The 27,502-nt window shown below is 38.3% G+C and overlaps 1 protein-coding gene across 7 annotated transcripts; it reads left to right on the top strand.

Annotated features, from left to right (window-relative positions):
* On the top strand, positions 1–27,447 carry LOC135470366 (transcription factor RFX3-like). Of its 7 annotated transcripts, none has more exons than XM_064749258.1 (16): positions 1–74; positions 7,598–7,676; positions 9,163–9,394; positions 12,068–12,200; positions 12,846–12,927; positions 13,120–13,311; positions 15,717–15,898; positions 16,062–16,178; positions 17,534–17,768; positions 20,223–20,314; positions 20,728–20,882; positions 21,792–21,889; positions 22,119–22,268; positions 22,708–22,916; positions 23,443–23,605; positions 25,414–27,447. In XM_064749258.1, the coding sequence occupies exons 2-16, from the start codon at positions 7,605–7,607 to the stop codon at positions 25,882–25,884; spliced, it is 2,583 nt and encodes an 860-aa protein (XP_064605328.1). In that variant the 5' UTR covers positions 1–74; positions 7,598–7,604; the 3' UTR covers positions 25,885–27,447. The 7 variants fall into 7 exon arrangements, with proteins under 7 accessions (XP_064605328.1, XP_064605330.1, XP_064605331.1 ...); XM_064749260.1 differs by having other exon boundaries at positions 17,540–17,768; XM_064749261.1 differs by having other exon boundaries at positions 13,120–13,257.
* Positions 27,448–27,502: the final 55 nt, after the last annotated feature.

Below are 27,502 nucleotides of genomic sequence, written 5' to 3' on the forward strand. Positions count from 1 at the left end.
GGCAACAGTTGCCGTAGGAATAAACGCCATAGCCACGGTAGCTGTGACGACTGTTACCCGCCAACAAGACTAAGGTGATTTTTCCTTTCCATTTTACCAGTAGGGTTACTCACTGTGTAGTGTTATTACACGGCCTCTACCGGTCGTTCTTCCTTGGTTTGACCGTCCATGACTGATTTGAAGCTGAAAACCATACACAACCAAGCACACACTGTCTTCTCAAAAAATGGCGAAGGATTTTAACAGCGTTCTGCTCAGTTTTGTTGAAATTAATCACATTGTGGTTCAAGTCTTCCTTTCTCTCCATAATTGCGGCTGTGTACATGAGGTTTACTACTTTCATTAATAATTAGTCAGCACTCTGCTATAATTGGTTTATTTTTCTCCTTCGAAATATTTGAAATGGGTCAAATGGTTGTTGTGTTGTTCTAGGTAATTTAAAATGATTTACATGTATGTGCTTATTAACGAAATATGTCGAGTAGTCAAATGACAGATATAATTTGGTGATCTCCATTGATGACCTGCTGGCTTAATTATTTCTGATGAACTTTTCAAAATGAGGGGATTTGCTATAAATATATGTAGATCTGCATATATGGGAACATGGTACATCAACTAAATCACACTGAGCAAGGTTGAATGGTAGTGAAATTAAGATAGACATGTACAGTCTTGTACAAAATGGACAGCACAAGCCATTTGTGACACTCTGTGGAGTGCATTGTCTAATGTCCCAAGATTTGATGTGTTAGGTTTGGGCCCATTGGTTCCTTAATTAATAAGAACCGATGACTTGACAGACTTCTCATTGCATTTCCGTTTATAGTGATATGTAGGCCTACATCATATCAGACATTACATTATACGTGTAGTATGGTACACTGTAACTTCATTTTATTTATTATCATTTCATTTTCATTTCTTTATTTGATGGTTTTTTAATGACGATTTCACTTATACAGTGGCAGTCATTTTTGGGGGGGCTAAGGAAACTGGAGTTCCGGAATTCCACAGACCTTGGGTAAGGTACTGACAAACGTTTACGCACATTTGACGTACAGATATTCATAACATGTTGATGGAAGACAAGTGGTCTTCAACAAATGTTGGACTGCACACACAATCACACAAACTTTGCTGATTACTTCTTGCCACCAAGGCACCTAAGACAATGAGTACTTGTTGGGGGGGGGGGGGGGGGGGGGGGGGGGTCCAAAAATTTCCTGTTCGAGGCCAGATTTGAACCTGTATATGTACCTTTTTAGCAATTGAAAGGCAAACACCAGGCCTCAAAATCACAAAGTTGTCTTAGACTAAAGTCACATTTAACAGCTTTAACTTAAAAAAAGTTTACTGTAATAAAACAGACAAAATTTTTACGCTTAATTTTTTGTTTTGAGACTTGGAAATGCCACAGACATAGTGTGATCTAGGGTTGGGAATAATGGCGTAAGTTAAGACTAAGTCAGACATATGAAGTATTTACATGTTACATGTTTTATGGGTCAAGTGGTCAGGCAAGACTGACAAGTCCAAACGAACGACTTTTTTACAATGAAGAACCATTTTTTGTATTGTAAGGAGAACTTCAACAACTTTATTTTCACAATAAATGTTCCCAAACACAATATTTATGCTATGTTAATCTGTATACTGCATTTAAAAAACTATTATGTTAACTATTTCCATTTGAAAAAAAAACAAAAAAAAGAGGTTTGACCAACTCTGTATGGCTTGTGGTGTAACAACCAAGTAGCTTAACAACTTCTGAATTCAGTGAGATAAAATCTGGACGTGTTTTCTGTTTTTTTTGGGATGCTATAAGGCTCATCCTTTTCTTTTAGTAGTTATGGCTGAATTAGCAGTCTCATGCAACTACGATCGATTCCCTTGAAATCAAAAGGCGTTGTTGACGAGATCTGGTCCATGTTTTGTACAGAGTTTGCACAGATCAGGGAAAGTCTGGAATATCAAGAAAACGAAACTACTGTTTCAGACACTGGAATATCAGGGAATTTAAGATTAGCAGTCTTCTCCTGGAATATCAGGGAATTTGATGTCAGGTCTGCTGTATCAATTTTCAAAAGTTATATGGCTCTAAATTCCTTGATGTTTGCTGTTATAAAATATAAAATTTGAACGTACTTGTACACGAAGTTTGTTCCATGTTTTTAATGAAGTGGTTTCGGAAAAGCCAATGTACAACTCTTGCATGTAATGGCATAGGTTTGGTGTGGATAGGGTTTCCTAAAGTAACCTGAGGGGGATAACTCCACACTATATTTCCACGCCATGTGGTTTGTATCTGGCAATTGATCAGCATCAAACCACGAAGTCATTCCAACTCGGAGAAACTCAGGACATTGACTCAGCTTTCAGAAAGGATAGAAAAGAAAAATGAGCTTGTAGTACCACACTACCTGTTACTGTCAATGCCTTGCACAGACATCATCTTGGCCAGTATGCATCTAGCAACGAAACAAAATGATGGAGATTCGGTGGTGCCTGAAGTCATTCCAGTCCCACTGACCCAACAACTCTTCGGCTGATACAGGTACTTACTCGTGGCCTGTGTTCTGTTAGGTCATTTTTGTTATCATTGTTCAGGTATCAATAACTTGACAGATTTCTTATAATTTTTTAGTTAGGCCAACATGATCATTACACTAGTAAAAGGTTTACTCTTTTTTTTTTTTTTAAATATAAAATTTTTTTCTTACGTTTAATAGTTAATATGATAAACATAAACTGGTCACTATTTTTCTGAAAATTCTAAATATGAAGTGTGCTTTATACGTATATCACCATATGTTTTTAATATTTAGTATTAATTTATTGACTTCATTTTTCTGTTTTTAGGAAAGCTGTTCAGATGTATATTCACAGGTGGTTTCATTGCCTCATAATTCCAGTGTGGGGAGAGAAAGTCTGCATACATGACTACATTGGGTGATGCACAACATGCAAAGAAACATGTATCACCAGACATGATTTTTTTCCGCTTTTTCTTTGTTTCAGTTTCCATTAATTTACCTGTTTTCCGTTTTTTTTTCTGTGTAGTAACATTTTGTAAAGTTCCGATTTATTTCCTCAAAATAAAGTTGAAGATTCTGTCAATTTGCCGATGCATGGCTACCGAAATCTGGCATTGCCGGAGGTTATAATGTTATCTGAATGGAGTCTATTGTCCAGTCAGATCGTGTGTTTCATTAAGCCGAACTGTTTCAACCAATCGGGAACAAGATATCATTATTCGAAGGCAGAAGCAGAGCCAGCCCGGTCAAAAATGGCGGCAACGTCTCGGAGTATCGTGGATCGATCAGATAAAGATTTTGATGCGCGTACAGTGGACAAGGGGTTGAAAAACATCTGGAGGTGGGATTGGCTTGAACGGAAGGTTGAAGGGGAATACGTGGGAAAATTCATGAGGAAGATAAAATCCGCCGGTTTGGCTTTCTGCGAGTTGTGCCACAAAGATGTGCATTATGGGGGTCGCGGATGGAAGGCGCTAGCACAGCACATCGGCCAGAAAATTCACAGAGATAACCTGAAATTACGGTCGTCTAACTACAGTCTATCTGGTAAGTTCTGTTCCCTTATCAACATTCAGGGTGGAGTAAGGTTTAGGGGTCCTCCAGTAAGCCTATTGTAGTCGGACAATAGAGGCGGACTTGAATGAATGGAGTGACGTAGAGGGCCCACGGACCGTTATTCTTTACCAGTTCCACCTGTGCAGAGATGATCACGTAATTTAACAGTTAAAGCTGTTTAAGGACTTCCTAGGATGTTATGTCAAAGCAGAAGTCATCAACACAGCATCAACCGGAGCTCAATTGAAGAAGCTGGATCTGAAGCAAGCTATTATGAAACCGAAGCAGATGTTCATGGGAAGTAAAGCATTGAAACGCCTAATGTCCTGACAGAGACAGAAGAGGAACTTTATGAGTTAAATATCAGAAAATACCAGACAGATCAACATTCTGATTTCCCAGAAGGGTCTCGTATTGATGAGTGGTGGGGGGAAAGAAGAGAAATGTCTGAAATATCTGTGCCTGTCCAAGATGGCTAAGGCTGTTCTGTCCTGTTTCCATGGACCCCAGGTTGAATCTTCCTTCAATGTAATGAATGGCGTCATTGATGCCAAATCTGGGAGACTCAACATTGAAACCTACCAAGCCATACAAAACATAAAATATGGTTTGAAAGCATCTGGTAAATCTGCTGTGGAGTATTTCAAGAAGAGGGACCATCGCCATGATAAGGTTGATCACACTCTTGTGAGGAATGTCAAGCGATCATTCAGCCAGTATAAGGCCATTCTTGAAAAGAAATCAGTTGCCACAGAAAAACAGAAACAGCTGGACATTAGGGCACAGAGCACTTTGACGAAAAGGAAAGCCAAGGAGTTGTGTCAAAAGGCAGCCAAGAAAGCCAGAGTGGAACACCATGGTGCCATTGATTGAAAAACTGGACAGTTGTATTCTGTGCCATAACATGCCAATCTAAACATTTGACTGAAAATGCTGAAAATGACCTGTACACTACTAACAATGTCTGAACCAGAAAAAATCTGTTACATGTATTAAATTTTGGCTTTGGTACAAAAATGCATTCTTCTCTCTGTCCAGAAGATTAGAGTTCTGTGGGGTCAAAGCAGATGGGAAAATCTGTAAGTCAGAAAACAGTGTTGGTTTTCTTCATATTTTACAGGATTTTAGTTTGATTTTAATAGCCAGAAACGTCCCAGAATCCATTTTCAGCCACGCAGATTTTTCTAGCTTTCGGGGCCTAGGCGGCCCCTGGACCCCAGCCTTTTTGGGCTATGATAGTAAATTTCAGCTATTTTCTTGGTTCACCACAATCATGTCTGTATCACATACACCACATAAAAGTTCATGAAAGTGGTTTTGTTTAAAAGCGAAAATATGAAGACACAAAACAAAGATATGGATGTTCATATTTGGTTGTGGGAAGGCGACATTGTCACCGCTAGATAGTTCCTCTGAATTCTAGAGATCTTATACGTATATAAATGCATGTAACTTATTTTTTCTTCTTTCCTGTTTGTACCAGGGATGGTTCACCATGGATTCTCTTCTGTTCAACTTCAGTGATAAGAGTATTAAACAAGTGTTTACATATCATGGTTTATTGTCATTATTATTATCATCATCTGATTTTTTTTTCGTTTGTCCTTAGTGACAGCAAGGCTAAACAATTAACGATGCTTGTGTGGCCACTTGCACAGTATATTGTTCATTAGGATTACTTGTCTCACCCCATCCCCGCCTTCCCCTCCCCCCAAATGGGCATACATTAATCTGAATGTTACATGTGGGAAGTTTGTCTCTGTAATTTGACAAATGATTTACTTCTGGCTTTCCGGTTTGTTCCACTTTCTTAAGTCTTGCTACCAGCAGCATACATTAAGTGAAAACTTCATCAGCATGACGCCAAACAAGAATCAAATAAATAAATATATTTTCCTTATTTGCACTGATGTAGCAGATGTAAGCCATACTGAGGGCTTTATTTAACATTGTTGGTATGTATTAATGTTACTTGCTTGGGTCTTACTTTCAGTAAAAACAGGACAAAGTCTATATTATTATATTGTGTCATGTTTAGCATAACTATTTATATACTGCCACTTTTGTCGAACAGACAAGAACCATGGGCATATGATTTATTGAGTATAAAATTTAACACTGATAAGATAATGTGATATGACTGAAATAATGTTGAAAGCATAAATTTAGCATACACAACCATCCAAACTTGCTTGTGGCACTGACTTGCACTTACATTCCCACCAAACACCTATTTGACAGTTTGAATTTATCCATTGAACAATTATGGAATTTTAGCAATAATGGACTGGAAAATCATGGAGCATACTGGAATTTTTGTAATAATGGACTGGAAAATCATGGAATATTGTGGAATTTTGAAACCCCATTTCTGTATGATCCCTGTTTGTAAGTCTAGGACATTTTTATGCCATGTATGTAACTTTACAGTATCCTGTGTTGTTACAAGCCACAAGCCCGACTTGTGCTTAGAATAATTTCGAAATTATCTGTTAAAGTATAGCAATTACTTCATGCTGTATGTGTAGTACACAGAGAAGGATGTACACATATCAACAGTGCATGTACTGCTGTCACGTCGCCAGGTCAACAGTGGCTCGTTTGTAGCAGAGTAGACTTTCTGATGTTTGATGTCCAAATTCTGCCGTTCACTTCCGTTTTCGATGTTTTAAATGATCGGAATGGAGTAAGGGGACATAAAACTACCTATCTTCAGTTTAGAAGGCTCATTGCTGGAGGTCTATGTTAATTTCAATGTTGGGCTGTTTTCAGCAAAAAATACAATCAAATCTTCTTTTCTGGAAGTAACATAATGACCCAGTTTTTTCTCGCAAGCAGTCCTGCCTCATATGCATGACTAAGCCTGCCCCTTACAGCATGTGCAGTAAATGGCGACAACTGAGTGTAAACCATGAGAGCAAAGGACGACAAACATGTCAACATGTAAAGTGTTATTTTATACCAGCATACATGATCTAATAGAAAAGTTACAAAATGGGAAGGAACAGTCAACGATAGAGAAATTTGATCAGTATTTAAGTCACAGATCATCAAGAAATCAACCTCAACATACAGTCACATGCATGTGTACAAATAGAGTTGAGCAACTGCCAATAAATATTAGGTACCTTTGTGGCAGACAGTAGTGAATCAAAAGCAACACAAACCACTTTAGAGGGGTAATAAGAAGTCATAGCTGGAGTTATGTATTATATTATGAACAGTAGGCTGCTTTGTTAGTCCCAGGTGCTAGATAGACTAAATCAAAATGAAAGTTAAGTTTATCAGTAATCTTTTAGCGCTGGGTGTACTATGTTCACTGAAAAATGTAAAAACTCCTTGGAAATCGGATCCAAGGAAAAAGTGAAAAAAGTTCACAAATTGCCTGCTTTATTGTTGTATAAGTAATTTTGTTTTCACCGGTCATGGGGGCCAGGAGTTTTTTGCATTATAATTGAAATCAGTGGGGACACGTCAAACGTCCGACAGTGCATTTATGGACGTCAAACATTCATTTCCCAAGCTCATCGTTATGATATCACAATGAAGGCAGAGAGACCTTACAGTGGCTGAAGGGTTTGCTTATTACTAGCGCCAACATACGTGGTATGTTAAAAAATATGCCGTCTCCTCATTAAGTCAAATGTGTTTGCCTTCTATCTACATGTCATAGGGTGAGAAGTTGATGTCATGATTACCAAACAGCTGTTGCAATTTAAAATGGGTTTTTTTTTGTTGAGACACCATGGTATTCCACCTACATACAAACGTACATTTGATTACCTGTACCATTTCACAATCTCTGATTGTACATTGAATTGGGAGTTGGTATTTCTTTGGTATCTCATAATGAGGTAGTTGTCATTATTTGGTGTTATACTTTACAGTTTAGCATTTAATTATCAATTTAAATTTGTTGCATACATAATTGAAAATACAAGTTGACAGGTACATGCACATATATTATTTAGTACGCTAACTTGTATGTGTTAACTTTGTTGTAGCTAGCCGATGGCGACACAGACTTTCTTGTCGGACATTCAGGCTATGAACCCTACCTCAGTGACAGCCCAGCAGGTTCAGGTAAGTACCATAGTTATTATCAGTTGTGGTTTTGTATGTCCATATGTACCTGATTTTGTCTTATTCACATTCTTTATGGGATTTCTGCTGTATGTTACACTACGTTGGGTTTGCCTGATATTAGAGGCTGGCTTTTTTTAATATAAATTTTATGTTCAAATTTGCTACATGTTTGACTGTTGTTCAGCATTTGGTAAGACAATACACATTATCACATGCAGACTGAATAGTGTTCTACATGGGCTTAGTTGACTCAGGTGCAATTAACTTCTTATCCAAGTATCAGAATGCTTTAACTGAACAACATACACCTGTACCATTCTTACCGAGTCTCTAAGAGCAGTCTGATTGGAAGATCTTGTATCCTCTGCTGATAGGAGGTCGAGAAAAATGGTGCACCACCGGGCTTTAGCCAGGATTTTACAACTGGCCGTCCAAAATAAGCTGTGTTTGAGGCCCAGGTACGGGCCAGTGGTTTGGGATAATGAGTGACTTCACTCCTAATCTTATATGCAAGAGCTAAACCTTTCAGTGAATGAATTTCTTTGTCGTGGTATTAGTACGTGTACAAACCAAGTGATGTAAGGTGATGTGAGATTTCGGACTGCCTCAGTTGCTCCCTTTTGGAACTTGGTGTAGAATGTAAATATCTCTTCCCTAGCGATTTGAACATTTAAACTGCCACTTCAAGATTCAGAGGAGCTGTATGGCACGTGTTATTGTGATTACATGTGTATATTAATTTAGTTGTAAAAACAGTGCTTCATAGGGAAGACAGTTCAGCCAGGCATCACACACTGCTGTTTCTGGCTCACCCAATTGAGATCCAGTTTTACGTGTGGCTAACACTGGCAAAAGTTCACACAGTGACTTCAACAAATGGACTGGAAGTTTATAATGTATGCGCCAAACCCACTTGGCGAGTTGATAATATATATATATATATATATATATATATGTATATGTATGTATATATATATATATATATATATATATATATATATTTGTTTTCTTACTGAGTTGGTGAATGGTGTTTTTTGCCTAATGGCTCCTAAAGGAAAAAAACGAATTTTCCAGCATTGTAGACTATTCAGAGGAAGGTTGTCTTGGTAAGCCCAGATATTTCTTGTCTAAGCCTATGGTGCACCATACATGGCCAGTGTTGAAGGGCTTTGACATTGGAGCTGTTTCCAGAGACTTCATGCTTTATCCCATTTTGTGCAGCCTGATTAAGTTTATATGCCTATTTCAGCTGTGACTGACAAAAAAGTTGCAGTGTTTTCCCACCCCCACTATTCTTGGCATCAATCTCTACCTGCGGTGTAGGAAAATTTGTCAGTTACGTGCCAATGGTTGCTGGTTTACTTCAAATGCTCTGATTTCTTCCACCTATAAGACTTAGTTGAAGCTTCATTTGTTGTTAAATGATATATTCTTAAAGGTTAAACCACGTAAATACATAGTCAATTGAAATGGTATATTTCAGAATGTGGCCAAGGCCCAGCAGACAGGCAGCCCCATTCAGCAGGCACAGGTGGTGCAGCAACAGAAAGTCACTGCCAGTCAATCTGCTACCACTGTGGGCCAGGGCCAGACAACCACTATCATCCAGCCTGCTCAGGCTCACACAGGGGGCCAGCAGCAGTCGTACATTGTCACAAGTAAGCAGGATGCCCATGACCAGTATCTTCTGTATGGAGAAGATGGCAGTCTGTTAAGTAAGACAAAGGCGTTGTATGAGTTCAAGGTTGCAGTGTTATTTGCCTCCTGCGTGCGTTTAACTTTCCCTGTCCTAACAATAGGGTTTCCCATCTGATGAACAAGGCGGGTAAAGATTTCCATCTATCCAGAACAGTTATCCTTTCTGTCTCATTTCATTTGCTGTGTGGGTTGTTTGAGTAGACCTGTTCAGGTGACATATGGTCATTGAGATGGAGATCTTGGCTGTTCTTATGGTTTAAATAGTTGCCTGCCTTTGCTAATGTCAGAGAACCCTATTCACTTGATCTGTTAAAAGCACTTGTTTGAACTTGAAATGTTATCTCACTCCCTTCACAGCCACTGCACAAAAACAATCCAAATTTTTGTCTTCATTGACAGTGTAACTCATGTACAGTGTAGCCTTGCTATAGCACACTTCAGGGACAGTTTCTGGGGCATCTTAAAGGCTATCCTCGCTATTATGAAATGACGTGGTGATCCAGTATAAATGGTTTATGTTAGGTTACGATTTTGACATGAAACTAAGTTTTATTGATACAAAATGTGTTAATCAAAGGCTTTTTGAGTTATTGGAGTCAGTTTACCGTAATCACACAATTTTAAACTTCTCTGGGGTGTCCTGCACATTCCCAGAAAACTAACCTGACATGGCTTAATCATGGGCCTGCGCTGACCCACTGAACCTGATGCATGTTTAATCTTTCCACAAGATGAATGCAGCTAATGTATTTGAATCCAGTTTATTTTTTTTTAAAAAGAAAAAGGTAATAGGCATTTGATATCAGCTTCATCCAGGCCTGCTTATTTTAGAAGTACATGTAACTCCTGGAACTTCAGTACCTCAAATTCTAAGTGGACTGTACACACTACTATCAACACAATTCACGACTGCCTTATACCTACTGAATAGAAAACATGTCATGCCAAACCAATGAAGGAAAGAGGAAAGAAGTTACTCTCAAACGTTCAGACATGTCAGCTTGGTGGAAAGCCACATCTTACTGCCTGTAGTATCACACCTCGCTTTATACCCATTAAATTATCTGATAAAAGTTATAGGCATTTACTGAAAATGTACAAATTAATCCCTTTGAGACAGGCCTGTGATAGCCAAGCGCAGCAATTTATGTTCTGTATTGGTGACAAAGCCAAACTCTCCGGAAAGTAAGAATGCAACAACAGTAACACACATGTGCATTCAAAATCAAACTGGCTCCCAGGTTAACATCAATATGATGTGCCGGTAGCATGACTGCACACATCTGGCCTATTCACTTAATCAGCAGTTTGCATTATGGCATAAACTTGATAAGTGCAAGGAGATTCCAAGGGAGGTAACTCAAAATCTGATTTGGATTTGTTAAGTAGTTAACCCATGCCATGTGGGTACTGTAAGGGTGAACTGTAAATTCGTGGTCAACGGCAACTAAATTCCTAGTGGTATGGCCAGGGCTAACTGAGAAAGAAGAAAATAGTTGAATAATTTAAACAATACATGGTTATTTGTCCAGAAATAATACATGCGAGTGAGTCATGAGTAGTAGGTTTTTAATTAAGAGGCCTTACATGCAAAGAATAGTAAATTTAACTCATAATGTGTATTTCATATAGTTTAAAAATCCTTGTGTGTCTGCAATTTTTTAGCTGTTGTCATTCCAAGTTTAAGCCCCTTTCAATTAAAAAATTTACTACAATGTGTGGGCCATGTTGTATGCAGTTGTCAGGATTGTGCTGTATGTCAAGGTATCTTATAGGGAGGCTACACTGTACTTGCATATAAGTCTGCTACGTATTGAATATTGTATATGTGTAAATTTGACTGAAAAGACACCAAATGTGTACATTGACTGCCTTTGTTCTCCATTTTATTGTATTTGTTATACTGTTGTGAATATTTTGTCAAATTTAATGGCTTACAATTCAGAGATTTCTGTAAACAGGTTCAGTTCAAATTGTATTATGTATACCAGAAGTTCTAGATGTTAGAGGAATTTAGTGGTAGGCAATGCATTATGGTAATGCTTTGACTTTCCAGTGTTTAGTTTTATTCCACCATAAAGCTAGCTGCTCTTGTATAACTGAAATATTCTTAATTACGGTGTAAAACACTGTATCAGATAAGTAAGTTTTGCTGGTTGTGGATCAGCATGTAACATTGAATCTACGTACAGCCGTGACAAACCATTCATGCCAAGGCTGAAATTAGTTTTGTATGAGTTGCGCTTTGGTTTGAAATTTATGCATATCCTGAGGAAACTAAGAAAAGAACTGACCGTTCTGTGTGATTAGAAGGCTGAAGCATGTCAAGGCATCATAATGTGGCTCCTGTGACTAATGAGGATATTCATGTTTGCTAACCTGTTTGGTTGGTTTTGTCTGATGGGTTTGTTTGTAAACTTTAAACCGCAGTCACTATTATTCAGTTTTGTTACAAGATCATGGCCATGTGATGTCATTTGAATTATACATACCTTGTTCAGGAGAAAGACTTGGAATCATTCAATCCAAATAGATAAGTTGCTTTATTGTCACTGTCAGATTTGATATGGAAGAATTTGCTCAGCACTATCTTGTTATGTAATGATTTTTGGATCATCATTGTATCATCGTTTACATGTATGTACAAAAAAAAAACCTTCTTCGGTTGAAGAAATGTCATAATGTTACAGCATCAGCTCTGAATGAGGATCAAGGCCAAGAGACAGTGACAATACAACAGGGGAATGGACAGACTGTTTATCCACAAGTACAATACCTGGATAGCAATGACCACACCATCTACGCCTCAGCCAATGGACAAATGTATGGACAAATCTCCTTTAAAGGAGTCCTAAACTTAGGATCGGAAACTTGTTATGTAATGTTGTTAGTGTTGTCAGCCAGCGGAGGCAGGTTGTCAGTTAGGATAGAACTGTACTATGTAATCATAAACTGGGCATTTAGATAGCAGGGGTATCACCAAAGAAATCAGTGTCACAGTTTGTAGCTTGAAAAGTTTTAGAGCTAATATGGTGAAAACGTTACAAAACTGTAGAGCTTTAGGGTTTAAATATACCAACTGTACCAACAATGAAATATTTATTACCAAGACATTTACATGTTTGTAATTAGTTTTGCCATGTTACTCACTGTATTGTGGCTATCTGTAACCTTTCATTATGGAAGCTTTGTGGAGCTATTAAGAACTACAACAGCCTGTCTAACTTCAAACCATATAAACTGCTCTTGTATTAAGGAACGTAGCAGCTTCATTTGTTAAAGAATTTTTGCATGTTTGTGACAAAAAAGTGATTATAAGTACTGTGGGTTTATCGTGGATGCCATTTCTGAAACAAAATCGATAATAATGTAATCAAGAAAGAATTTTGTTTGATTTTTCAACTCCTGATTATTGAATAATCTCGCAGGTGTTCTGTATATTGAACTGATACGCTTGTGACATTTCAGGCAGTCCACCTACCCTGAGTATAGTCAGACAACAATGTATGCCCCTGTGTCTGGAACGTACTACCAAACTGCTGGTTCACAGGTAAGCTAGAGGAGACTTTTTGCTTTAAACTAGTTATGTACCTTAACAGCACTGGTAAAGTTATTCAAAGGATGGTCAAAATTTAATACTCCCATATTGAGTTTTAATTTTACTCTGTGAACAAAGTATTTTGCTTATTTGAGGCTTAGTTATTTATTTAGTGTCTTATGTTTATGTTTTGTTTTTCCACAGGCAGGGACACCAGTCACCCAGATTGGGGTGCCAGGACAAATCATCACCCACCAGGGGGGTACATTCTTAGTCCAGCAGGGTACAATGGACGGCGAGGGTACGCCTCTTGGCCACACCACCAGAGCCTCGCCGGCCACAGTAGGTATCTCAGACGTGCTGGCAAAGTGTGTACCTACTCTGAGTAACAGGGAGGTAAATGACCAAACTGAAACCCGTTACATTTCAGTTCTTCTTTATTCCTAGATATTTGTCTGCCATTACTAGATGTTTTGGGTGCGTGCTAGGAACTGTGGCTAACTGCATGTATGGCTGCTGCTCCATGTCTGTTGTACTGCTGCATGTCTAAAAAAAAAACCCAAACAGTACAACGCATTTTTCTCTGCTTTTTGAAATCCAAGTTTTGAGCATTATTGATGTTCACAAAGCTCTAGTTCCTCAGTATCACACAAATTGACTGTGGGTATAATGAATACACAATATATTGTTTTGGGTGGAAATTTGGTTTCTACAAAAGTCTGATGAAGAAAAAAAAATAGTTACTTCCTCAAAGCCAAAGATTTGAACATATGAAGTGCATAAACATAATTCAGCAGAAGTTGGTAACCTTTTGTCCATTTTTGGTTATTTCCTGTCACTGGATATCACCCTATGAAAATCATTGTGCTTTTCTTGATTTTCATTTGTGAAAGTTATAAAAAAAAATAAACAGATATCTTCAAATTACATTCAACAGCCTTCAAATTGAGTTTATGGCATGTCCTTGCATACAAGATTCACCACTTGGTGCATTTAAACCCATGAGTGATTTTCAGTACATAAAGTATGAAGTAACCCATCTCCGAAAAAAGAGACTATAGCATTAAAAATTGAATTATGTATAAAGTTTTTAAAATTTATGATGTGGGTGACTTAATGATTCCTTGTTAGACAGCCAAGGTTTTGGATCTTTGCAGTACATGGATGTGAAATCTAAAGATGGACTTCTATAAATATAGACTACGCTTGAAACGCCTTTATGCTTCAGATGCAACAAGGAGGCACATTACATGCACTCTAATGATCCCTTCGTCATCATATCACTGAAAAATTGTTAAGCATGACGTTAAATCCCAAGCACGTACTCGCTCACACATCTCATGTTCACACAGATGAGTAAAGCTCATTTTATATGGCGGATTTCAGTCCTCTGTAGCATTGGTTAAATTTCTAGTCTGCACATTAACATGCAAGGCAGCAGTCACACTTTTTGAATGAATCAAGGTCTGGATAGTTTTAATGTGATCATATGAATACCAGAGTGATGAAATTTTAGGACATGCTTTCTGGTATAATATCTTTAAGTAAGTTCAACAGTTTTGCATTTTATAAAGATGTAATGCTTATTCCTGTATAACTTACTGAATGATCTCTGTTATGATTTTATGTTCATCACCATTAACTTCTTGGGTTATTCTTGGGACACCCAGCTTCTTACTTTGCTTAGGTCATCTGGATTTGTCTTCATTGTCTGTTCATGCTTATCTTTAATAATGCATGGAATATAGGTACCAGTATAGCCTATAAACCAATTTATTGTAGAACACTAATCAAATGAAGCTAGCTCAAAATGAAGCAAAGCTGGCTAAGTTGAACACCTCAGTTTTCATAATGTGTTGAAAAGGGACATAGTTTGCTACAAGCCTGTTTTAGTAAATAGTTTCTTATAACTGGGATGGATTTTGAGAATTCAGAGAACAACTGTAGTTAAATGCTATTATGGAATTGGGGATTCATTTTGAAAGCATGTGCGTGAGATGTATATACATTGGTTCAAGCAGTATATTTAAATATAGTCTGTATTTGCAGGTTGATTATACTAGTAAAACATAGCTTTCCACAGTGCAATCCACCTTTGAAAAATATGTCAAGCAATAGTTGTGAAAAAGGAGTGGTGCATACATACAGCCCACAGCAGGTCATCTTTGTTTTAGCTGGCTTCTTAACATGTTGCAGGTAAAAATTCTATACATGTAAAGCTTTTGGTTACACCATAGCAGTTTGCATGCATTTAAGTGCCATGTCTGCTGGTAAAATATAGACTTCACACACAGCAGAGAAACTTATCTTTGCACCAGACATGCCAGGGCTGGGAAAGGCATGTAAATGTCAGTCTTGAAGTGGGTCAGCATATGAATTTCAAGCATATACATGTATACTTTGATAGGCATGAATATATGCTCTGCAAGCATACTTGGGCTTAATATGTACATGTATGTCCGTACCTTATTTTTTGTACCTGTTGTCTGCATGCTCCACATATTTGTATAGAAGTGTGGATTGCATACTTCCAATGGTAAATTGAAATCATGCCTTAGTAAATTTCCAATCACATTTTTGTGATGATTATTCATGAAACATTTGTAATGTTGAATAGTCTTTCTGATAGTTAAAATACATCTGAAACAGCGTTCATCTGCTAATGTCTATGCTAACGGTGATAAGACAACATACTTTTGGTAATATCTAATTCTTTGCCATTTACTAATGATTACCATTTAACTGTTCATTTCTATCAGCTCCAGTCTGTAGCAATTGTTTTGCATTTTTATTTGACACAGGTGCAGTGGCTGATTGACAATTATGAAACAGCAGAGGGGGTCAGTCTTCCTCGTAGCACTCTGTACAATCATTACCTGCGACACTGTCAGGAACAGAATCTCGATCCTATGAACCCGGCTTCCTTTGGAAAACTTATCAGATCTGTTTTTCTTGGCCTACGAACAAGACGCTTGGGGACAAGGTTAGTATGTTTTTTTACTACTTCTAATTTAATTGTTCGCCTGTCAGGGAAGCACGATATGTTGGGCCCAACACTAGTACAGGTTTGTATTGATTAGTTGATCGTTGTGTGAAATTCTGTGCATTTTCCATGTCATCCAATGTTTCTGTTATGTTTTCTTCAGGGGGAACTCAAAGTACCATTACTATGGTATTAGGATAAAGGCAGGATCTGCTCTTAACCAGTATACAGATGATCAAACCATGGCCATGAGACAGCAACCTCTCAATCAGGGAAAGTGGTGAGTGATGTCCCTTCTTACTTATTTTCAAGTAAGATGGTGTACAAGTACAGTAAGACGGCGGGCATGGCTAGAAATGTTCATAACAGGCAAAAAATTAACTTGATTACCTGTCGCTGGTGACAAGTAAATCACCTCTGGGCAAAATAGCAGAGTCAGTCTCCTTAGTGTGTGATGTTCTCCATGATGTGTCAGTTTTCAAATAGCAAAAATGTATACTGATCAATGATTTCTAGTTTTAACCATTAAGTAGATGCTGTATGAGATGAAAATGGTCCTCCGGCTTACCTCAACTAGTTATGCTGCTGTCTTGCTTGAAACTCTCCTAATATACTCCCGAATGTCTACTTTCAACTGCACAAAGATCATCCTTAATGTTACAGGTATCAGTGATGGTCCCGTTTCTGTCACATACTAAACTCTCTGATTTTGTGAAGAGAGAAGTTAATGCACTGAAATATAAGAATTATTATAGTGAAAACACATCAACATTTGGCACATACACACTTCAGGTTATACTGAAATATACTTGTGTACAACATAATATGAAGGGGGCCTCCGTGGCTCAGCTGGTTAGCGCGCTAGCGCAGCATAATGACCCAGAAGCCTCTCACCAATGCGGTCGCTGTGAGTTCAAGACTAGCTCATACTGACTTCCTCTCCGTCCGTACGTGGGAAGGTCTGCCAGCAACCTGCGGATGCTCGTGGGTTTCCCCCGGGCTCTGCTCGGTTTCCACCCACCATAATGCGGGCCGCCATCGTATAAGTGAAATATTCTTGAGTACGGCGTAAAACACCAATCAAATAAATAAATGAATAAACAACATAATATAAAGCTCATATTAAGCTATGAAGCAACCTAAAAATGTGCGACTTTCCCAATAGGTGATACAGTGTGAGTCCCATCGGCCCTGATAGCTTAGTTGGTAGAGCGCCCCCTTAGTGGATGGTAGATCCAGAGTTGAACCTGGGTCAGGTAACACCTAGAGACTTTAAAAGAGGAAGTTGTAGCTTCTTCACTTGGGGCGCAGCATTAAGGGGTAGTGCAACGACTAGTTTACCAGTATCAGTATAATGGCTCAGGTAGGTCAGCTTACTTGCCTTCGGTAAGCACTAGATAAAAGAGTTGTGGAAATCCATCCTGCAATAAGGAAGCACTCTACATGCACTTTGAGGACTAATTCGTTGTCATATGACTGAAAAATTGTTAAGTTTGATGTTAAACCCTAAGCACTCACTCACTCACTTTCAGTCATTATTGCTTCTATAGATCAGGGTCAGCCAAGTGCTTGATAGTTACAGTGAGATGTATTTCTTAACCATTGCTGAGAATAAGGTTGTCTGATTATTGTCAGTTTTAGGCAACCATCAACTAAAGTAGAGGGAGATCATGGGTATGGAGGAAGTCACCCATCAGGTGTTCAGGACGCTGTGACAACCCAACAACAGCAGCATCAGCAGTACCTGGGTGATGCTTCAGGAGCAATACCCAACTTTGGAGAAGTAGATCTGAACTCGTCACCCTTACCTGACAACATTTCACAGGAACACATCAAGGTGTTTGAGAAGTTGTACAGGGAGCATGCAGAGGTTAGTCACTTTTACTGGAATCTGGTTTCTGTCATGTCCAGTCATGCACAGGCTCATCCATCTAATGTCCTTGGTGGCCAGTGGTTTTAACAGTGGAAAGATTTTACTGCAGCGGAGGGTAGGATGTGGCATCTGTGTATTGGTTTTCAGCAAATTGTGTCCTGGCGGAGGACAAGGAGTTTCCTACTGGCAGTGTTCTTAGTGGCTAGGTGACTTTGAAGTAAAAGACCCAGGGGTTCATAGATGTCAACTTCAACTGCTGTTTAACGGTAGTTAAGAGATACAAAACACTGAATACGGAGTTTAAAAAAACTCAAAGGTATGATATAAGCTAGAGAAAATCTGAGTGTATTTCAGGAGAACTCCATTCTGAAACAGACGCTTGTTGTGAAATATGTGGAGTGCAGGGCCTCTTTTATCAGTTTTCTCTGAAAGTGTGTTTTGACCACGTGTTCGCACCACGCTCTCCCGCCTATTTGACAGTCAGCCCAAATTCATCTCTGCTGCCAGTCATACATCAGCTGCAACTTGGGTCTTACTTCTCTTTCAATCTGGGGTACATCACCCTCTGGAAAGGTGTATGGGAACACACAAACCCTCATATTCACATAACCATCTGATCACAGAGAAATATACTACGCTGTGCTTTACTCTCTGTTACATATATCCACAATCCATGTACAGATAGAGGGCTCTAACATTTCACAAGCTGAATGTTTTCTACATTTTAAAAGTAACAGGTTTTATCCCATTTGAAGGAAAAATTCGTATGGAGAATTGTCATATATACATATGTGTACTATTTTTAATAATATTGTTTGATTGATTTTAACTTGGAAATGGTGTTAATTAAAATAGTAGTCATTAAATTACATTTGATATTCTTTGTTTATGTATTACATTGCTCTTATAAATAGTTGACTGCATCACGTCAAGTGCAATTCAGTGACCAGCTTCAGCCCATATATGGCGGACAGATGCACCCCACATATTTTGCATTGCAGTTTACTTCTGTAATCGCCGCCATCAGTGCTTAGAATGAGAAACTTATCCTTCAATGGCCATATGTAAAAGGGTTTTTATGAACTGTTTCTGCCTTTGTCAAGGTCGCTTTTCAAAGCATGTATGGGTACAGACCCCTCAGATGTGTGGACATGTGCTTTTATTTCGGGTTATGAAACAACACTTTTGATTGGTCCAGTAATTTTCATGTATCCAATCACAGGTCACATTAAATAGTAGTCTACGTCATTTTCATGTCAATTCTTGATGTCAATTCTTGATGTCAGTGGTCGGTCATTTTTGTTTAAACTGGCAAAAGGTCAAACAGATTTTCTTGTAATTTAAATTAATATAGTTACCAACTGCCAGCATGTGAAATTATTGTTCTCCTGGAGTTTGCATGGTGATCAAGAATTTATGCTTACATGGTTCAGGAGATCGACAGACGATCAACCAGTTAGAATAAATGTATGGGATATTTTCAGTTTGAAATATCAGTATCTGAAAAACAAAGAAATTAACATTACATTGTCTTACTAATTCTATAGGTTAGTTAGATATATAAAAAAAACTCAGTATGTCTCCATTAGAGGGCAGTTAGATCTGAAGAAAACTCAAATGACCTTGAAAAAAAAAACTCAGTATTTTTGATAAGGAAGGGAATAGTTTGACGTCCATGAACTGCTGAGACCTCTAAAAATCGAAGTAGGCATCACCAAATAGACCACTTAAAACACTGCACAAATATACTTTCATTTATTTTTTTTAGATTTTTGTGATTTTTTTGAGAATGTTAAAAGCCACTGTAACATTTGAATTCTAAGGTTGTGGGCTTTATGGACATTACTATCAGAGTTTAGGAACTCTGATGTCATAGAATGTTTTTTTAACTCTAATCGCAAACTGAATGTTGAAAATAACTCTTTTTACCCATGAGTGAGAGATTTCTAAGATAATGTTCACAAAAATTCCTTTTTTCTGCTGAACATCAGGAAGAAAATGGCGATGTGATGTCCAGAGTTCCTACATAGTGCCAATATGGCTGTTAAAGCCCACCATAGTATTCAAATATTTGAATGCCTTTCAACACTCTCAAAAAAATGTGAAAACAATAAATGAAAGTATTTTTATGCATAGTTTTCAGTTGTCTGTATGATGAACCTTACTTCATGTTTTGACTTTCTTTTACTTTATGTGGTCAACTTGCCAGAATGCATGTACAAAAGTGTTCGTCAGAGATTGCTTCTCTTCTGTAAATCACATGTGAGATCACATGTACCTCAAGTTGATAAATTATAAAGTCAGCGCCAAAATCTGCTGTGGGCGACTCCATTTTGCCTAAGAACTAGCCCTGAAGTTAATAACTGAAATATTACAACCTTCAAAGTCATGGGTGCACTAGCATTTCACCAGTTCACATTTATGTTTTGTTTTTGTTTTTTTCATTTTCAGTCTATACTGGACGTGGTTGTAAACTTACAGTTCACAATGATTGAGGCCTTGTGGCAAGGGTTCTGGCGTCATCAACCATCCGATCAATTAACGTAAGCTCTGGATACATAATCTGATGACCATCACCTCTGTCAGGTTGTGAAGGTCACCATATCAGTCTAGCGGATTTTAGAAGGATTTTCTTACGGGATTTACTACTTGCTAGATGAATTTTTATTTAACGGTGCCTGACCTGGTTTCTTAATTTTCCTGTCAGTCTGTCAAGAGATTCCTGTCAACTTGTGCGACATGCAGGTTCCTTCAACTTATGCTTGGTTTTCTTTAATCCCAAGCTTGTCTTTAAATGTGGATTCTTTACGTGTAGTATGAGGTACAACCAAATTTGTCCAATCAGATCACCAAATAATGAATGTTTTGGTCATTGTATGCAGTGTTTTTGTGTACTTTTTGAAAATTTTGAAATTAGTAGTAGTGTTTAATTAATGTCTGATTTTGTTTTACACAGTGCTGACAATGAATATGAAAAGCGACTGCCCAAAGAAGTGCTGTATGCCATTTGTAAACTGGAGTCTGTACAAAGCTTTGTGAGAAAGGCAGACTATGCCTTCTATCAGACATTAGTCAAAGTTCTTATCCCAGATGTCCTCCGACCCATCCCAAGTATGTTCACATGCATTATCAGTTTACTTTAGGTCAACAGAGTGACTGAAACAGACCTTGAAGGAGAAGAAAATTTAAATATCAATCAAATACCATTGAAAACAGTACGCTTTTCCTTGCAAGTGCATGCTATAAAAAAAATTCTAATATGTACCTCAAGTTGATAAATTATAAAGTCAGCGCCAAAATCTGCTGTGGGCGACTCTATTTTGCCTCAGAACTAGTCCTGAAGTCTTCTGTGTTAGGAGGAGAATTGCCGTCGGAAACCAGTGAAGTGCATTTTGTACATTTCTGGTAGAACTCTTCTTCCCTTAAGGTAGCGAACAGTACAGTTCGTTTTCCCCTTGACGATCGGGAAACAGGAATGTTGGACGTAGGTTCCGAGTTTACACGAACAAGCCGGCAGTTTTAACATATCTCATTGGCTGAGAGGCAACACAACCCTAAAGATGGAGGACGCGATGGATTCAGCGATTTATTGCCGTTTTAAGGATTTATGTGTATGGCGAGGAAAAATGGCAAAATTATGCAGCAGGGACCAAGAAGATAGAAAAAAGTGTGCTCTTTTCAGCCTATAGTGTCATGTTTTTAAGTTTTCTTCTCCTTTAAGGGAAACATTAAGCCACACCAATTTTCATTGTCAAATAAATCTTGAAATGTGAACTATTCCACAAATGTTTTTCTGTTGAAGACATTTACTTCATGCATCTCTCTTCAGTAATGAATGTGGCATTAGGTAATAATCATACCAGAGAAAAAATTGTGATTCTAAAATTCAGTGTTGTTGAAAACAGCAAGAACTGTTTGATTTGTGATTATTTAAGTGGTAACCAGGATTTTTTTAGGTAGTGAGACTTTTTACTTGATAGCTTTGTATTAGATAGTTTAAAAAAATGTCATTTATTTCAGGTTCCTTAACACAAGCGATTCGTAATTTTGCTAAGAGTTTAGAAAATTGGCTGAAAGGTGCTATGCAAGGAGTGACGGATGAAATGGTAAAGACAAAGGTGAGCTAAGCATTCTTTTAAAACTTCCTTCTCTGGATGTGTCTTACAATTTACAAATATAGAAGGAATTTCAAACTGTGAAGTATTTTGTCATTGAAACGTTCCATTGCTTTGAGTGCTTTATAGGCAAGCTGTGTGAGTTTCTCCCATTCCAGCACAGCTTAACTTGTAACATATACCCAGTGGGAAGTATGTTGTGGTAAACTTACAGTTGTTTTTGTGTTGTCAGATAGGAGCTGTGAGTGCCTTTGCGCAGACATTGCGCCGTTACACCTCCCTTAATCACCTGGCCCAGGCTGCCCGCGCTGTACTACAGAATACCTCACAAATCACGCAGATGCTAACAGATTTGAACAGAGTCGACTTCGCTAATGTCCAGGTAACCACACACCATTTGATAAGACTCTATTTCTAATGAGCTGTGCAACAACTTGCAACTTTTAGGGACACATGTTCAATTAAGTGTATGTGTGGATGTGTATGTACAGTACCCATATACAAGATTTGTTGATATTCATGTACCTGAACTGTTGTTACGGTGTAATGCTTTCCTGTTTACATGGTGTTTACTGACACACTTGTAACAGATGGTTTCCGAAAGTCTATATTTCAGATTGTACTTCAAGTTTTAGCATGTGTGCTTACCCCACTGTGGTGTTTCATTTTTTCTTTTAGTATGAATGAAGTAAACTAATCAGCATTACTGTAACGGTAAAGGGCATAGTCAGATTATTAGCTGAAAAGTGTGCTTGTTACAATTTAACCTGTGCCGTACTTACCTGTAGGGGTCAATGATGTTTTGCTCATGTGATTGTCAGGAACAAGCCTCGTGGGTGTGTCAGTGTGAGGATGCTGTGGTCCATCAGTTAGAACAGGACTTTAAGAAGACACTACAGCAGCAGAATACTCTGGAGGAGTGGGCAGTCTGGTTAGAAGGAGTGGTAAACCAGGTTCTGAAGCCACATGAAGGCAGCCCCAACTTCCCCAAGGCAGCTAGGCAGTTCTTGCTCAAATGGTCCTTCTACAGGTAATGCAACATAGGGACACAACTGCCAGTTCTCCAGAGAGATTTCTTAAACCATTGATATCTACTTGTAATGTATCTTCACCACAATAGGCCAGTTAGCTCATGAACATACAGTGCATTGTAAATTCAGAAATGCATGATGAAGAGGTGAATAGGATGGTCGGGAGAGAAAACATGATAATGAGGAGCCATTGGCCTTCGTGTATATCATAAGATCATAACAGTTTTTGTTTGGTACTCTTTTGTGTATTAGATTCCATGTCAAGGTAAATTGCTTGTCGGTCACTGACAAGTGATAAATTGTGGTTAGCATACCAACTCTTTGACCCCCTTTCTCTGGTCAGTTGTTAGCTTTAAACACAGTGTCTCCAAAACTGTATGCTGGGCAATAATGCATCCAACCTTGTGTGGTTGGGAAACTCAAGTGTGATGAGCTGCAGAGCAGAGAGGTTTTGGTTAGCAATGCTTTTTGTTCATTTTCTGTTTTGAGTAGACTTTTATATAGTTCTCCTTTTGCCATTTACAGCTCAATGGTAATCCGAGACTTAACCCTTCGTAGTGCTGCATCATTTGGATCATTTCACCTAATTCGCTTACTGTATGATGAGTTCATGTTTTACCTGGTGGAGCACAAGGTGGCTGCAGCTACTGGTGAAACCCCCATAGCTGTCATGGGCGAAGTCAGGCAGGTAAGAAACAGTGTTGGAATAATAATCTCACCTCCAAAGCTGCAACAGAGATGAACAAAAAAAGATTGGGTCAAAATTATAACAGTGCTCATGTGGTCATGACGTTAGGTGCTTGCCTTTTAATCACTCAAACACATCCAGTGTTGTTGCCGTTACGCTTTTGGTGTATGCATGTATGTAATTTTTCAACCTTTTTGCATATTCGCAAGGTGTTCATCCAAACATATTCAGTGCTCCAGATAAGGAGCGTATCGGCGTAATTTACACCTCCAAATGTTACCAATATGCATATAAGTGAAAAAATAGGAGTAACAAATACGCCTCGAAAAATTAAGATATACATGAGTTCCTTAAATAGCTTACATACATGTTATTTCTTGTTGATGAGCAGACTCACTGGCGAGTTGAATATGGGTAAAACTGTGCACAGTCACAATACTTCGCGTTTGACTAGTACAGTGTCGGGGAAACGTGGATTGATTATAAATCACTAGCGAGGTTTGAGTTGCGACCATTGTCAAGCATAAGGATGCTGAACTTTTGAGATTTTCCAGGGAGTTTTGGTACCCAAAAGCAGCAGCAAACAACCAAAGACAAGCTGGAGTGTGTTAGAAAATATTAAAACAATAAGACCGGCATGGAAATTCTAAATCTTCGTAAACCTTCACAAATTCCTGTACAGATCATGCTCTTGTTGAATACTGCTAAATGTGATAACTTGCATACTAACTATCCCTAAGCTTTTTATGTGCATTATTTGTAAACTTTATGTTTACAAATACAAGACTGTTTTCACGAAATATTGTGACTCGCAAGAAGTGTGTAATAGTAATTTGAGCCCATCGATTTGTGAACAGGCATGTACTGGTTTGTTCCATGTAAGTTTAAGTTTTTTGCCAAAACAAAATCCTCATCTGTATTTTAAATGCTGTGATAAAAAAAATTTCTATTATAATTAAATAAAAAAAAAATCCAGTATGAAACAAGTGACCTGAAATAGTTTTGGTCTAGCTAGTAGTATTCTGAACATTTATTCAGTATCCTACCGGTAGCAATAGGAAACAGGACATTAATGCTTTTTTTCTAGACATGGTCTTGAAAGGTCACCATTTTCTTACTGTTAGAGCATCTATCAGGTGCAGAAGATTGCGTCTCCATAGTTTGAAACTATACTCAGATGATCATTAACATGTAACACAACTTTAACTCTACGATTTGTCAAAAGAAGAAAAAAAAAAAAGAAAAACAAACATTTTAGTCAGAACCCATTAAAATTTCCTAGTACTCAGTCAAAATGGCCACATGTGGGTCCAAGGGACTCACTCTACTGAATACCAGTATGACAGATTATGGTCGCTGTAGGCACGTCAGTTTTACCAATGAGGATCAAAATCATAAGGACAATGCTGATAAAGAATAGACTGAAGGGTTGTCTCTGATTAGACACAACTCCTAAGATATAAGCCAGTACTCTGCTCAGATTTGGAGAAGTACTGTACTGCCACAAGAATATATTTATTTGCAGCGCTGATATTCTGAAGGCATTATTCTGTGTTGACTGGTAAAACTGTACTTTTTGTGAAGCCCTGAAATTGGCCAGTCCAACCAATGTAGGTTTGTCTTCAAACTAAATTAAAAATATGCCTAAATTGCACTGAAAGTTACTCATTTTTGTATTTTAGCCAGGTTCTAGGCAGTCATCAGAGAAAAGCCAGAAAATAACACTTAATCATTGTGTGAGAGTCATATTGCATGGAAATGCTTGTGGAAATCTCTGTTTATTGAGTGCAGTACTATTTGTTTTTCAGTTCATTGACTTAGGAAGTGCTGTAGCTATGAGTTCATTAGAGGCTGAGCTGCCTGCCTTGAAGCCAAACACAGCACCTTCTGCTACAGTGGCCTCTTCCCCAGGGGCTACCCTTTTAACCCAACTCACAACGGCTGCCCCTTCCACCCTGGCGAACACACACAGTCTGTTCACGGGCAATGTTAATACTACCCAAGGACTGACTAACCTACCTGCCACGGTACGGGTAACCACTGTGCCCAGCACTGCTCCCTCTGCTGCCACCACTCATGGTGGTACATCAATCATCTCTGCTAATGCTGCAGCCAGACAAGCCTCCAACAGTGGTATGCCCAACAACACCACCACAGTCACAGTACTGGCTTCTGGGGCTACAAACATGCAAGGTGCCAAGACCATTGTAGTTCTGCCAGTATCTGCCGCATCAGGAGCTGGTGAGCCTACCATTGTCAAGAGAATGAAGACAGAATAGCAGTGCATCGATATCTAGTGATGAGAATATGTGGGCATTAGGTCCTGTGATCTGACTGGCCGTTGTTCCAAGCACCTAGTCCAAGTAATGATGACAATATTATTTTACCCGATATTTTTGGACACAAATTCCTGCTGAAAATTGGCTGTGCCAGTGTTTTTAATGGCCTGATCTAGTTGTTATATTTATATATACATATATATTTCTGAGATGGTCCAGGAATTCCTTATGGTTCAGGTTACATGTAAAAAGGATTATTTTATTGGCCACCAAGGTTGTCTTTTGTTGATTCACCGATGGAAATCCCTTAATAAAACAGCAGGCTGCATGATTTATTGAAAGAGGTATTACCGTGTGCTTTGGATTAAGCCATTTATTGTCAAGTGTAGATAGTGTTTGTAGATTTGACCTCTCACCGGTATCTTGGCATGAACCTCTTTGGTCAGTAGTTATTTTAGTTTTAAATATTGTTGCTTCAATTATGCCAGATTTAAAATGCCATGACAACCAGGAATGGTAGTGCTTGAATATATGTAAATAAGTGTTCTAACCCAGTGTAGTATAAGCATGAACAATTAAGTTATGTGAAGAACTGTCTTAGTGAGCAGTTACTGTAGCTAGTTATTCCCAATGCACAAAAACTTTGCTTGATCTCGTATGAACTTGTACTATACTTGTATGAGCTATGAAGGGTTACATTTAGGTACACCAAGCTCTGGGTAATGCATGTATGTGTAAATGAAGATTACAGATTATAAATAGTGACTTACAGACATTCATCATAATGAAAACCTAGTCGTGTTAATGTGGACTTTGTACAGGCCATGAGTTTTGATGTCATTGTTCATGAATTGTCTGCTGTTGTATAAATTCCTGCTTTGTACATAGTATCGTATGTATAGACATGATGGATGTAGAAAGCTTGTATATTTCACTGTTTCTCATTCCTTTATTTTTCCAGGGCAGGGGGTATTATTATTATTTTTTTGGACAGATTTGTATTTTCACTTCCCACGCAAACCAATTTCTGTGATCACCTCTACCCCTGACCCTGTTCTTGTTGCTCGCATTTCCATGGCAATTGTGTTTGCACTTCGGATCTTGACATCAACTTTTCTATATGTAGACAGCATGTCATTACATTAGTAGTGGAATAAAGGTTGGGTCTCTGAGTGTAAAGTCAGGTGCCGGTAATACCTGAATTTTTTAGAATAAAATGTCCCTCAGGCCTTCACAAAGTTAATTTTTAGAGCGAATTCTTGTACTTGATTATACTGGGGCACCTTCATCTCAAGTAGAAACTGTATAAGATGAACATTGACAGGCAATACTTTTCTGAGTTACGCCCGTTGGGTGGAATGGTCCATGGTATTTTCGAATACCTGAGGGCAATGGTCAGTTCAGTGGGATACTCTGCCGGATTGCATCAGTTTTGGTGAGTGTGACGTGCTGGTATGTATTTGTTGCCGTGAAGAATATGGTAGCAAAAAAATTGAGCTGTTAGAAGTAATCACCCCTCTGTTCATCAGTCTGAGTGATGTGTTTGAGCAGATAATTTATGGGAATTTTTGTTTATTTATTTATTATTTTTTGTTTCGTTTTTAAAGCTCTTGCATCA

Source organism: Liolophura sinensis, chromosome 7, assembly GCF_032854445.1.
Source record: "Liolophura sinensis isolate JHLJ2023 chromosome 7, CUHK_Ljap_v2, whole genome shotgun sequence".
NCBI lineage: Eukaryota > Metazoa > Mollusca > Polyplacophora > Chitonida > Chitonidae > Liolophura > Liolophura sinensis.